Genomic DNA, 13,052 nt, shown 5'->3' on the forward strand with positions numbered 1-13,052 from the left:
AGGACAGGGAGGCAACATAAGGAGAGAGAAGGGTGCAGTCTGTATTGGAGGTTTCCTCTATATTACTACCCCAGGCATTTCCATTGGAAACCCCTCTTCCCACCCCCCTTTTTTTGCAGAAGTACGAAAAGATGTAACGCTTGTGAGGCAGTAAAGAATGGGGGAGGGGTAGAGGAGGCAGGCACGCATACGATACAAGTGAGTGGGAGTAGGGAGGAGAGAGTGGAGGAGGGGTGGAGAGTGTGAGCATCTTTTGCAGTCGTTCAGGCTGGCAGAGAGGCAGTTCGATTGGCTGAGGGGAAGAATAGCGTCACGGCCACAGTGAGGGGAGCTCTGAGGATGCACGGCTGAGCTGGAAGGAAACACATTACATTCACTGGGAGTTTGCATGGAGAAGAGCTGAGCCTTCAACCAGCTGCACACTGGGAAGTGGCATCTTCTGCAAATTAATACGACCCTCGGGTGATATCGTCTGGACTCAACCATCCCCTTAAGGACTCTTCATATCCAGCCGTCGTTGATCCGTCTGCTCTAACAGCTCTCCAGCTATGAACTACCTGCGCCGGCGTCTCTCTGACAGCACCTTCATCTCCAACCTTCCCAATGGCTACATGACGGACCTCCAGAGGCCTGATCCCGCTCAGCCGCCTTCCCCAGCTACAGCAGCCCCACCCAAATCTCCCACGGTGGGGTCGACGCCGCCCGTCACCTCCCCTACCCCCTCCCCGGCCCCGGAGAGGAAACCCCAGCCGTCCCAGTCCAGCGGGGCAGGCTTCTTCAGCTCCATAACCAACGTAGTCAAGCAGACTGCTGCCTCAGCAGGGCTGGTGGAGCAGTCCGCGGTCACGACACCCAAGAAGTTCAAGATCCTCCTGGTCATCGATGAACCACAGCAGGAATGGTGAGCAACAAGCTGTGTCTTGCTGTAGAAAGATGTGATGTGAAGACGTGAATGATTAATGTGTTGATGTATATGTTGTTTGTTGTTTTGTAAACCCGGAGCTGTCCTCTTGGCCAGGTCACAGTTGTAAAATAGATATTCTGCTGAGGATCCTTTTTTGAAAAGAGGAGCTCTCAGTTGGACCTAGCTTGTGGTAAAGTAAAGGTTCAAACAACCTGTCAGCCAACAGGTCTGGTGTCCATCAAGCTCTGCAGGTCAGATTTGATCAGGGTACTTGCATGGGTCGTCTAATGCCAGTGCATGTCTATCTAATGACAAAAAACAGATGCAGTGCTCAGGAGGAGAGGAGGAAACAAGGTCCACTGACTGACTCACCATCTTAATGATATTACAGCACCGGGAAGTCTTTTTATGGCTTGCCTCACCCATATACTGTGGTTCCTGCAGTAATTGAATTCGTTGGTTTATGAAACCCTTTGACATGACATTTTTCTAAATTACAGATTGGCCTTGCAGCAGGACGAAAATCCAATATATTTTGAGGAGTTGTTGTTTTTAATCTCAATCATTGGTTTGACTTGGTATTCCAAGAATCCAGTGTGCATTCTGCCGCTAATTTTGCATATTAGCTCCGTTTGCTGCAACCACCTGTGAGTGTGCGTACGATATAAACCAATTTAATTGATTAGTCTAATCAACTCAAACATGGATTTGCATCATTGCGGAGAAAGCCAATGCCATGAATCTTCAACAACCAGTGAGTGCATGGGAAATGCGTTTGTGTTTTCTTGATTAAGTAAAGACTGCAGTGATGTCCAGTCACCAATGAGGATTCCCTTTCTCACAGACATGGCATCGTTATAGGATGCATTAATGGAAAACATAAGTGATACATAGGCTCGGAGTAGCACTTGAAACATTGAGTGGAAAATGACAATGTTAGTTCAGACAGACTCCTCTCTCTAATGCTGTGTGTTGGGGAGGGGGAGGCAGGGGAGGAGGCAGATCGAGATCTACTTTAAATCAAGCCTCTTTTTCTAACGTTCTGCATAATTTAAGGCAACTGCAGTGTTGTGAGTGAAAAGGTTGACTTGTGGTTGATTCCTCTTGAAACTAGAACCAAAGAAATGCTTACATTTTATTTTATTACAAAATAATCCATAGAAGGGTTCTTTGGAGGAAGGATTGTTGAAATATTTTACATTTGTATCTTAAAGCAGAATTGAGAAATAGTTATTGAATTGAAGTTGGAATATTTGTGACATTTTGGCCTTACCCAGGCCTCCTTTAAGACTCCATCATGTTTCATCATGTTTCATGTGCTACAAACCAAAAATTGGTGTCATATGAAGCTTTACTAGTTTGGCAGATTCTTCTATATAGTTGCACATAATATACTCTATGGGTATATCAAAGTTCCAGAGCTGGACCTCTGCTTGGGGGATCACCCGTATGAGATATTAAAAACAAAACATTAAATTGTAAGTGAGAAGTAGGTATTGGTACCGAAAAAGAAAGGACATATACATGAGCACCAATGCCTACTCCACCCATGATCTACCAAGGTTTTCCAGCACACAACTTTGACTTACTACAGTAGCTGTGTTAATATATTCTACTTCAAACAACGTCTGTGCAGGTTGCTTAGGATTCAAACCTTCTCAAACTGCCTAATTCACACTCTTCAATGGAATAATGGACTGTACCGTGTCCTGCTATTAAAATTATGTATACAGTGTTTTCAGAAAGTATCCATATCCCTTGACGTGTTCCACATTTTCTTGTGTTACAGCCTGGGGAGGGGGTTATGCAGGGACCAATGGGTTGCAGGAACGCCCCAAATTACGGTCCGCAATCACACACTATTAGCAAACGCGCACAGCAGTACACACCCCACAGTCCCTGTCCATTGCCACTCAACAATGCTCGTGCGTATGCGGGCTGGTGTGTGTGTGTTGGGACAGGGAGGAGGTGTCAAAACTATACACGAAAGGGAATGCAAAAATATCTAGATTTTTACGATATAGACCATTTTTACTGTGTGGCTGTGGTAACTAGTGGAAACCCATCAGATGTCATGGCAGTGACATTAACGCTTACGCTATGAACACTCTCATGAATGCATTCTCTTGACCCAATTTAAATGGACAGTATAGTGATGACAGGATGCTTTTGTTGTTGTTTATTCACTCAGTACTGATTGTTTATTTGGTTATAAAAAAAGAGCTGACAGTCACATAGCTGACCAAGTTAGCAAGCATGGCATTTTCCTTTCACTGCTCAAAGGTCATGCAAGCAAGCAATGATGTTGGTGGTGTTTCACCTGGGTGCACCCGCACCCCCGGGCTACTTTGTACTTGGATGGTGACTTCAGGTTTTCGGGAATACATTGAAAAGTAACTTGACACTTTGTTAATCAACTAAGCGCAAATTTGGACTAATGACAAGAAGAAAATTGCATTGACAGAGGAGGAGCGTACTGAATCAATGCATAAGGTAAGGGCTGTATTGTTAGCCAGCTACATTGTAAAGCAAGACATATTGATTAGTGCATGAGTAACACTGGCTAACTTTTAACACCAAGCTCAAGTTGGTTTTATATTCACACATTCGGACATTCATCAAAAGCCATTTAAAATGGTAAAATTCAATAACTAATTAATTCACAGAAACAGAAAAATAGATATTATTTATTCTATAAATGTCTAGCATACTTTTACAATGTTTTTTCATAATAAAAAAATCCAGTTCTGATTTGATGGAAATACATAATGTCTTATGCAATTTAAAGCTGTATAAATCAATAACTAATTCACCGTTTGTCACAGAATCATCAAACAAGATATGATTTATTCTATAAATGTCTAGCATACTTTTACAACCTTTGTTTTGAATACAAATTCCAGTTTAAGTCAAGGGTTTGGCTATTTTGGAATGAAGAACATTTCCAATAACTTTATTTTCAAGAATCTAATTCTCTTAACTTTTTGCTCAAGGAGAGGCATAAAAAATGGAGCAAAAACATTTCCAATAACCTTTTTAAGGAATAGCAACTTTGTTTAACTTTCTTCTTGAATCTATAGTTAAGGAAAAAATGGCAGTTAAGAAGAAATCTCTTCTTAAGAAGGTTTTGTGAATCTGAACTCAGAGTCATTAAGAACCTTTGGGTGGTTGTTCTTGGTGACTGGAATCACAGTAGACTGTTGGCTGAGTGATAACGTAAAGATATAATTAAAGATAGGACTTAACTCCTCTGCACAGGAGGTGAGCAGGCGGATGGATACCTACAGTATGTTGTCAGGTCCGGGGCTTTTTCTGGGTTTGTTCCATCTAAAGGCACTGCGTTCATCAAAAAGAGTTTTGAGTGGATGTAAGCCCGTCAATCACCAGCTCCGAGTCCAAATCCTTATCCTTAAGCTACAGGATGTCTCAGTGAGAGACAGAATACAGGCATCCCTGAATACATGTTGAAACGAACAGGGACTTGCAATTCATCAGTTTTGTTAGGAAAATAATTACCATTTGCTGGAATGGCCAGAGGAATGTGCAACAGAGACTGACGCTTCGCCCTTTCCCCCGGGACTAACCCTGTTACCCAGTTTTCTCGCCTTGCGGTGTAGCTCGCTGGTAGAATCCCTTTGACCAGTATTATGGGGGTGGCAGGTAGCCTAGTGATTAGAGCGTTGGGACAGTAATCAAAAGGTTGCTAGATCAAGTCCCAGAGCTGACAAGGTAAAAATCTGTTGTTCTACCCCTGAACAAGTCAGTTAACCCCCTGTTCCTAGGCTGTCATTGTAAATAATAATTTGTTCTTAACTGTTAAATAAAGTTAAATAAAGGATAAAATGCGTCAAGGTTTGGGTAAATTAAATCCGAGGGAGGATTGGCATTTGGGGGATTATTTCTTTGGAGAAGAAACTCCCTGCTGTACTGGATCTGTGTTGAAAGATATTGATGACTTTGTGCCAGGTGTCCACAATAAAATAACAAAAGACAGCTAACTCCATATTCCTGAAAGAAATTAGAGGACTAGTTCAACATGGTTCTTTCTATTTAATTGATCTATATATAAATAATTGCATTCGGTGATTTAAAACAGTGATCTAAAACTGGACAAATAGAAAATAACATACAAACAGTCAAAGAAAACACCTTTCTGCTGGTTGCTGCAAGAGCATGCATACCTTGACTTTGCTCTTGTCACTTGGGTCTTCTGCTGATTCTCCTCAAACATACTGTATGTAGCTACACTACATGACCAAATGTATGTGGACACCTGCTTGTCAAACATCTCATTCCAAAATCATGGGCATTAGTATGGAGTTGGTCCCCCCTTTGCTGATATAACAGCCTGCACTCTTCTGTGAAGGCTTTCCACTAGATGTTGGAACATTGCTGCGGGGACTTGCTTCCATTCAGCCACAAGAGCATTAGTGAGGTCGGGCACTGATGTTGGGCGATTAGGCCTGGCTCGCAGTCGACGTTCCAATTCATCCCAAAGGCGTTCGATGGGGTTAAGGTCAGAGCATTGTGCAGACCAGTCAAGTTCTTCCAGACCAGTCAAGTTCTTCCAAACCAATCTCGACAAACCATGGATTTCGCTTTGTGCACGGGAGCATTGTCATGCTGAAACAGGAAAGGGCCTTCCCCAAACTGTTGCCACAAAGTTAGAAGCACAGAATCGTCTATAACGTCAATCATTGTATGTTGTGGTGTTAACATTTCCCTTCACAAGAACTAAGGGGCCTATCCCTAACCATGAATAAGAGCCCCAGACCATTATTCCTCCTCCACAAAACTTTACAGTTGGCACTAGACATTGAGGCAGATGCCTTTCTCCTCGCATCCGCCAAACCCAGATTCGTCCGTCAGACTGCCAGATGGTGAAGCGTGATTTATCACTCCAGAGAATGCGTTTCCACTGCTCCAGAGTCCAATGGCGGTGAGTTTTACACCACTCCAGCTGACACTTGGCATTGGTGATTATAGGCTTGTGTGCGGCTGCTCGGCCATAGAAACCCATTTCATTAAGCTCCCGACGAACAGTTCTTGTGCTGATGTTGCTTCCAGAGGCAGTTTGGAACTTGGTAGTTTGTGTTGCAACCGAGGACAGATTATTTTTTACATGCTACGTACATCAGCACTCGGCGGTCCCATTCTGTGAGCTTGTGTAGCCTACTACTGTGCGGCTTAGCCGTTGTTGCTCCTAGATGTTTCCACTTCACAATGACAGCACTTGTAGATGACTGGGGCAGCTCTAGCAGGGCAGAAATTTGACGAGCTGCCCTGCTAAAGGTGCGATCCTATGACGGTGCCATGTTGAAAGTCACTGAGCTCTTCAGTAAGGCCATTCTACTGACAATGTTTGTCTATGGAGATTGCATGGCTGTGAGCTCAATTTTATATAACTGTCAGCAACGGGTGTGGCAGAAATAGACAAATCCACTCATTTGAAAGGGCGTCCACATACTTTTGTATACAGCACCTTCGGAAAGTATTCAGACCCTTTGACTTTTTCCACATTTTGTTACGTTACAGCCTTATTCTAAAAATATATATATATTTTTATCCTCATCAATCTACTCAGATTATTTTGCAAATGTATTAAAAATAAAAAACTGAAATACCTTATTTAGATAAGTATTCAGACCCTTTGCTATGAGACTCGAAATTTGGCTCAGGTGCATCCTGTTTCCATTGATCATCCTTGAGATGTTTCTACAACTTGATTGGAGTCCACCTGTGGTAATTTAAATAGTTTGGACATGATTTGGAAAGGCACACACCTGTCTATATAAGATCCCACAGATCCCACAGTGCATGTCCGAGCGAAAAGCAAGCCATGAGGTCAAAGGAATTGTCCGTAGAGCTCCGAGACAGGATTGTGTTGAGGCACAGATCTGGGGAAGGGTACCAAAATCTTTCTGCAGTATTGAAGGTCCCAAAGAACACAGTGGCCTCCATCATTCTTACATGGAAGAAGTTTGGAACCACCGACTTCCTAGAGATGGGTGCCCGGCCAAACTGAGCAATCAGGGGAGAAGGGCCTTGGTCAGGGAGGTGACCAAGAACTCGATGGTCACTCTGACAGAGCTCTAGAGTTCCTCTGCGGAGATAGGAAAACCTTCCAGAAGGAAAACCATCTCTGCAGCACTCCACCAATCAGGCCTTTATGGAGAGTGGCCAGACGGAAGCCACTCCTCAGTAAAAGGCACAACAAGACAGTAGTTTTGGAATTGTTAGTTAGATTACTTGTTGGTTATTACTGCATTGTCGGAACTAGAAGCACAAGCATTTTGCTACACTCATATTAACATCTGCTAACCATGTGTATGTGACAAATAACATTTTATTTGATTTGAAGCACACAGCCAAGACAATGCAGGCGTGGCCTTGGGACAAGTCTCTGAATGTCCTTGAGTGGCCAAACCAGAGGGGGACTGGAATCCAATCAAACATCTCCGGAGAGACCTGAAAATAGTGTGCAGTGACTCTCCCCATTCAACCTGGCAGAGCTTGAGAGGATCTGCAGAGCAGAATGGGAGAAACTCCTCAAATATAGGTGTGCCAAGCTTGTAGAGTCATACCAAAGAAGACACGAGGCTGTAATTGTTGCCAAAGGTGCTTAAACAATGTACTGAGTAAACGGTCTGAATACTTGTTTGATGTTTCAGTTTATTTTATTTTGTACATTTGCAAAAATGTATAAAAACCTATTTTTGCTTCGTCATTATGGGGTATTGTTTGTAGATTGATGAGGGGGAAAAAAACGATTGAATCAATTTCTGAATAAGGCTGTAATGTAACAAAATGTGGATAAAGTCAAGGGTTATAAATACTTTCCTAATGGACTGTATATAGTGTGTACACAGTAGGCTATGCAGATGGCAACTGTAGCCTGAGGGACATAGCTGTGTTTGGATGACATGCCGCTTGATGGATAGTGGCTATTCAAGGTTGAGTCCTGTGTATGTGCATGATTCATCTCACCATGCAAAATGGATGCTACTACAATAACATGGGCAGAGTGGACACATTACATTTATTGAAATTTGGCATACTGCAGATGCATTTATTATATTGGTGTGTATGTTAACGCCGTGCAAGCTCCGTTTAACAAAAATGACCACTATGCTTGCACTGCAGATATGCTGTAGCCTAGGTCTAAGTAATGCTCAATGTTTAAATTCAAGTCACATTGCATCACGAGTGATTTAGCCCATTTAGGTAATGGAAACCCAGATCAAAACTAATAGGATCCTACTCATTTCGTTTGAAATGATGCCATGTATTTTGGCTCCACATAAAAGCAGACAGTCAACAGCCTAAAGAGTAAATAAAATCATTGTTTTCTTATAGTATTTGTCAATGTATTGGCAATCATTAAACAATACCATATAATGTGAAACATCAAAATCCTGGAGTTTATCAAACGGTCAACAGTTATGGAAACATTGAAGACATCTGAGTAAATTACATAACCTTTAAAACGACATTAAAAACAACAGTGTGTGGCAGTGTTGAAGCCAGCAGGCCACATCAATACAAAACAGCTATTTTCTGTTAGAGAAAACCTCAGTAATTTCTGGCTCCTAAACCTTTTCCAAAAACCCATAGCCATCAGCTGAAAGATTTCTGCAGCTCAGTATTGAAGCCTCCCTGTTTCATGTTTCAACCACTTAGCCACTAGAAAGACCTGCCGCTCAGTCTCAAAGCCTGCCTCAAGGCCAAGCACCACATACATATTTAATGTGTCTACAATATGAGTCAGTTCTGAGGCCCTCTCTCATTTTACACTCTTTGGGATTGGTGGCCAACACTGACTCAATCATGTCACGCCTGCTTCCGGGTTTGGGCAGCAACAAAGGCTCTCCATTCTGTCTGTCTCTGACCATCTTCTCCACCATGTCCCATCTCTGCTGATGTTGTTGGAGCTCTGTTTCCACCTCTGTATTCCAATGAACATCTATTCTTGGGATCGAGTCTCTGAACTCTTTCTCAGAAAATGTCCAGTCCAATGTGTGGTGCAAGAACAAGGCCATCAGTGAGGTCTTCTAGAGTAGGTCTTCTAGAGTAGGTCTTCTAGAGTAGGTCTTCTAGAGTAGGTCTTCTAGAGTAGAATACAAGGTCCATAGTATTTCTCTTGCCTGATTTTCTGTTGTTTGCCACATGACCTAATCTATTGCCAGGTTGAAGAGTAAGGCTGACATAACACAACCTTGATCAACTCCAGACTTCACAGCAAAGCTTTTTTTAAATTTATTTGACCTTTATTTAACTAGACAATTGATTTTATCATTGAATCATTGGCCATCGTTAATCATTGGGCTTTTAGGTTGTGGTCGTATTTCATAAGGATTAGTTGTTTGACTATAGGCCTTTACTCAGATGAGTGTAGAAATGAGCTTTTCTTTCAGTGCCCAATAACAAAATCTTATTAGAATGCATGTGGTGGTGATTCATTGTTCAGAAACGTTCCCTCTGTCACCTTGAAAAGCATAGGCCTCGTTACAGACATGGATGTGATGAATGCATAATCACTTAATTGTCTATGAGTCTGGGATACTAAAATAGCAGATATTATGTTTCAACAATAACAGTATTTAAACCATACAATGGTTAGGTAGATATCCACAGACAATATACAGTATCAGGCTATAACTTTTGTGTATCCTGTGTCTCCTGCATTTAGCACAGACACTAAAATGGAACCAGACAGGAATACTCCAGTCTCACTACCAACTGATGGAAAAAAAGACTAGGCAATGAGCACTGGTAAACAGAAACCATTTAGAATTTTGAATGATAGCAATGCACACTGTTTTTCTCACAAATTACACCTATTATGTCCTTATTATTATGGTTGTGAATGTCAGTGCTGACAGTCCCTGTAACTTGGCAATATCACTACAGGCATTTAAGAAACGTTTTCTCCCCTTCTCGACTATTTGAATTAGTGGTTGCCAAGGAGCGCTAGACAAAGATTAATACAGTGCTATAGGAATGTTCTGAAAGCATGATTAACCTGGAGAATAACTAGCATAGTAGTATAATGACCAAAGCTTGCCTCAGTGACAGTGATTATGACAAATCATCCCTCCGTTATTGTGATTATATGTTGAACAAATGTAATGAAAACGCAATTAGAAGCAATTGCTCCCAGAATGGGTCAAATATTTCACTGTGTCAATTTATTGTAAAAACAATCTTTGTTTTTAAGTGGTGTAGTGATGGTGATATGCTAGCTTTTTGTGAATACGTCCTGACTTCTTTAGGTGTATGAGAGGACATGGTGTCAGTTCTGACATGACCCTCTCCCACTGCTGTTCCCATTGTCCACCACATACAGTACCAGTCAAAAGTTTGGACACACCTACTCCTTCAAGGATTTGTCTTAATTTTTTACTATTTTCTACATTGTATAATAGTAGTGAAGACATCAAAACTATGAAATTGCACATATGGAATCATGTAGCGACCAAAAAAGTGTTAAACAAATCAAAATATATTTTAGATTCTTCAAAGTAACCAACTCAATTGGGTTGAGGTCAGGTGATTGTGGAGGCCAGGTCATCTGATGCAGCACTCAATCAATCTCCTTGGTCAAATAGCCCTTACACAGCCTGGAACCTGTGTTTTGAGTCATTGTCCTGTTGAAAAACAAATTATAGTCCCCACTAAACGCAAACCAGATGGGATGGTGTATCGGTGCAGAATGCTGTGGTAGCCATGCTGTTAAGTGTGCATTGAATTCTAAATAAATCACTGAAAGTATCACCAGCAAGCACCCCCATACCATCACACCTCCTCTTCCATGCTTCACGGTGGGAACCATACATGCGGAGATCATCCGTTCACCTACTCTGCGTCTCACAAAGGCGGTTGGAACGAAAAATCTCAAATTTGGACTCATTAGACCAAAGGACAGATTTCCACCGGTCTAATGTCCATTGTTCGTGTTTCTTGGCCCAAGCAAGTCTCTTCTTCTTATTGGTGTCCTTTCTTTGCAGCAATTCAACCATGAAGGCCTGATTCACTGTCTCCTCTGAACAGTTGATGTTGAAATGTGTCTGTTACTGGAACTCTGTGAAGCATTTATTTGGGCTGCAATTTTTGAGGTTGGTAACTCTAATGAACGTATCCTCTGCAGCAGAGGTAACTCTGGGTCTTCCTTTCATGAGCCAGTTTCATCATAGCCATAGCGCTTGATGGTTTTTGCGACTGCACTTGAAGAAAATGTAAAAGTTCTTGAAATGTTCCGAATTGACTGACCTTTGAGCTGTTCTTGCCATAATATGGACTTGGTCTTTTACCAAATAGGGCTATCTTCTGTATGCCACTCCTACCTTGTCACAACACAACTGATTGGCTCAAATTCATTAAGAAGGAAAGAAATTCTACAAATGAACTTTTAACAAGGTACACCTGTTAATTTAAATGCATTTCAGGTGACTACCTCATGAAACTTGTTGAGAGAATGCCAAGAGTGTGCAAAGCTGTCACCAAGGCAAAGGATGGCTACTTTGAAAATGTTAAATATTAAATATAATGAACACTTTTTTGGTTACTACATGATTCCATATGTGTTATTTCATAGTTTTGATGTCTTCACTATTATTCTACAATGTAGAAAATAATACAAATAAAGTAAGTGACTCCAAACATTTGACTGGTACTGTAGATTGCGTTGTCCTCTTAGCAGAGATCATGGCTTGAAGACTGACCCCAGGACTGTATATCAAATCAACCGTTTGACACTGCCACCCTCTAATGCCATTAGCCTATACATTAGCCTATACATTTACCGTGCAAAGTACAAATCTTTATGATATCAAACTCCTCTTTCTGCATACAATGCAAATAACATTAGGAAGTGTTGTTTCCCTTGTCAAAATACATGATCTGCATCTTATACATTCAGCATGACTCCACACTCTTAGAAAAAAGGGTTCCAAAAGGTTCTTCAGCTGTCCCCATAGGATAACCCTTTTTTGGTTCCAGGTAGAACTCTTTCGGGTTACATGTCAAACCCTCTGTACAAAGGGTTCAACATCAAAGGGTTCAACATCAGCCCGAATACAACAGGTGCAGGTAGACCTTATCGTGAAATGCCTACTTTACAAGCCCATAACCAACAATGCCATTTTAAGAAAATATAGAGTAGAGAGTTCAGGGTCAATGCAAATAGGCCAGGTGGCCATTTATTTAATTGTTCAGCAGCTTGGGGGTGAAAGCTGTTAAGGAGCCTTTTGGATCTAGTCTTGGTCCCAGGGTCCTTAGCTTAGTGATGAGCTTTGTGGGCATTTTGGTGTTGAACACTGGGCTGTAGTCAAGGAACAGCATTCTCACATGGATGTTCCTTTTGTCAAGGTGGGAAAGAGCAGTGAGGAGTGTGATTGAGATTCCCTCGTCTGTGGATGTGTTGAGGTGGTATGCAAGTTGGAGGGGATCTAGGGTTTCCGGGATGATGGTGTTGATGTGAATCATGACCAGCCTTTCCAAGCACTTCATGGCTACTGACATGAGTGCAACAGGGTGGTAGCCATTTAGGCAGGATACCTTCGTTTTCTTGGGCACAGGGACTGCTTGAAACATGTAGGTCTAACAGACTCGGTCAGGGAGACGTTGAAAATGTCAGTGAAGACACTTGCCAGTTAGTCAGCACATGCTCTGAGTACACGTCCTGGTAATCCGTCTGGCCCCGCGGACTTGTGAACTTTGACCTGTTTAAAGGTTTTGCTCACATCGGCTACAGAGAGTGTGATCACACAGTCTTCCGGAACAGCTGGTGCTCTCAAGCATTCTTCAGTGTTGCTTGCCTCGAAGCGAGCATAAAAGGCATTTGGCCTGTCTGGTACGCTCTCTTTTATGCTGGGCAGCTCGCGGCTGGGTTTCCCATTGTAGTCCGTCATATTTTGTAAGCCCTGCCACATCCGACGTGCACTAGAGCCGGTGTAGTAGGATTCAATCTTAGTATTGAAGCTTTGTCTGTTTGATGGTTCGTCTGAGGGTATAGCGGGATTTCTTATAAGCGTCCGGATTAGTGTCCCACTCCTTGAAGGTGGCAGCTCTAACATTTAGCTCGGTGAAGATGTTGCTTGTGATCTATGTCATCTGGGTGGGATATGTACTTATGGTCACTGTGGGGACG

The 13,052-nt window shown here is 42.2% G+C and overlaps 1 protein-coding gene across 1 annotated transcript in view; it reads left to right on the forward strand.

Moving 5' to 3' along the window:
• The first annotated feature begins 221 nt into the window (after nt 1-221).
• Nucleotides 222-13,052, forward strand: part of syn2a (synapsin IIa) — a 33,645-nt gene continuing 20,814 nt past the window's right edge. The window contains exon 1 of the mRNA XM_035741287.2: nt 222-901. Within this exon, the coding sequence (XP_035597180.1) occupies nt 549-901 (353 nt within the window). The 5' untranslated portion in view covers nt 222-548. The remainder of the gene's footprint in view (nt 902-13,052) is intronic.

Source organism: Oncorhynchus keta, chromosome 28, assembly GCF_023373465.1.
Source record: "Oncorhynchus keta strain PuntledgeMale-10-30-2019 chromosome 28, Oket_V2, whole genome shotgun sequence".
Lineage (NCBI taxonomy): Eukaryota > Metazoa > Chordata > Actinopteri > Salmoniformes > Salmonidae > Oncorhynchus > Oncorhynchus keta.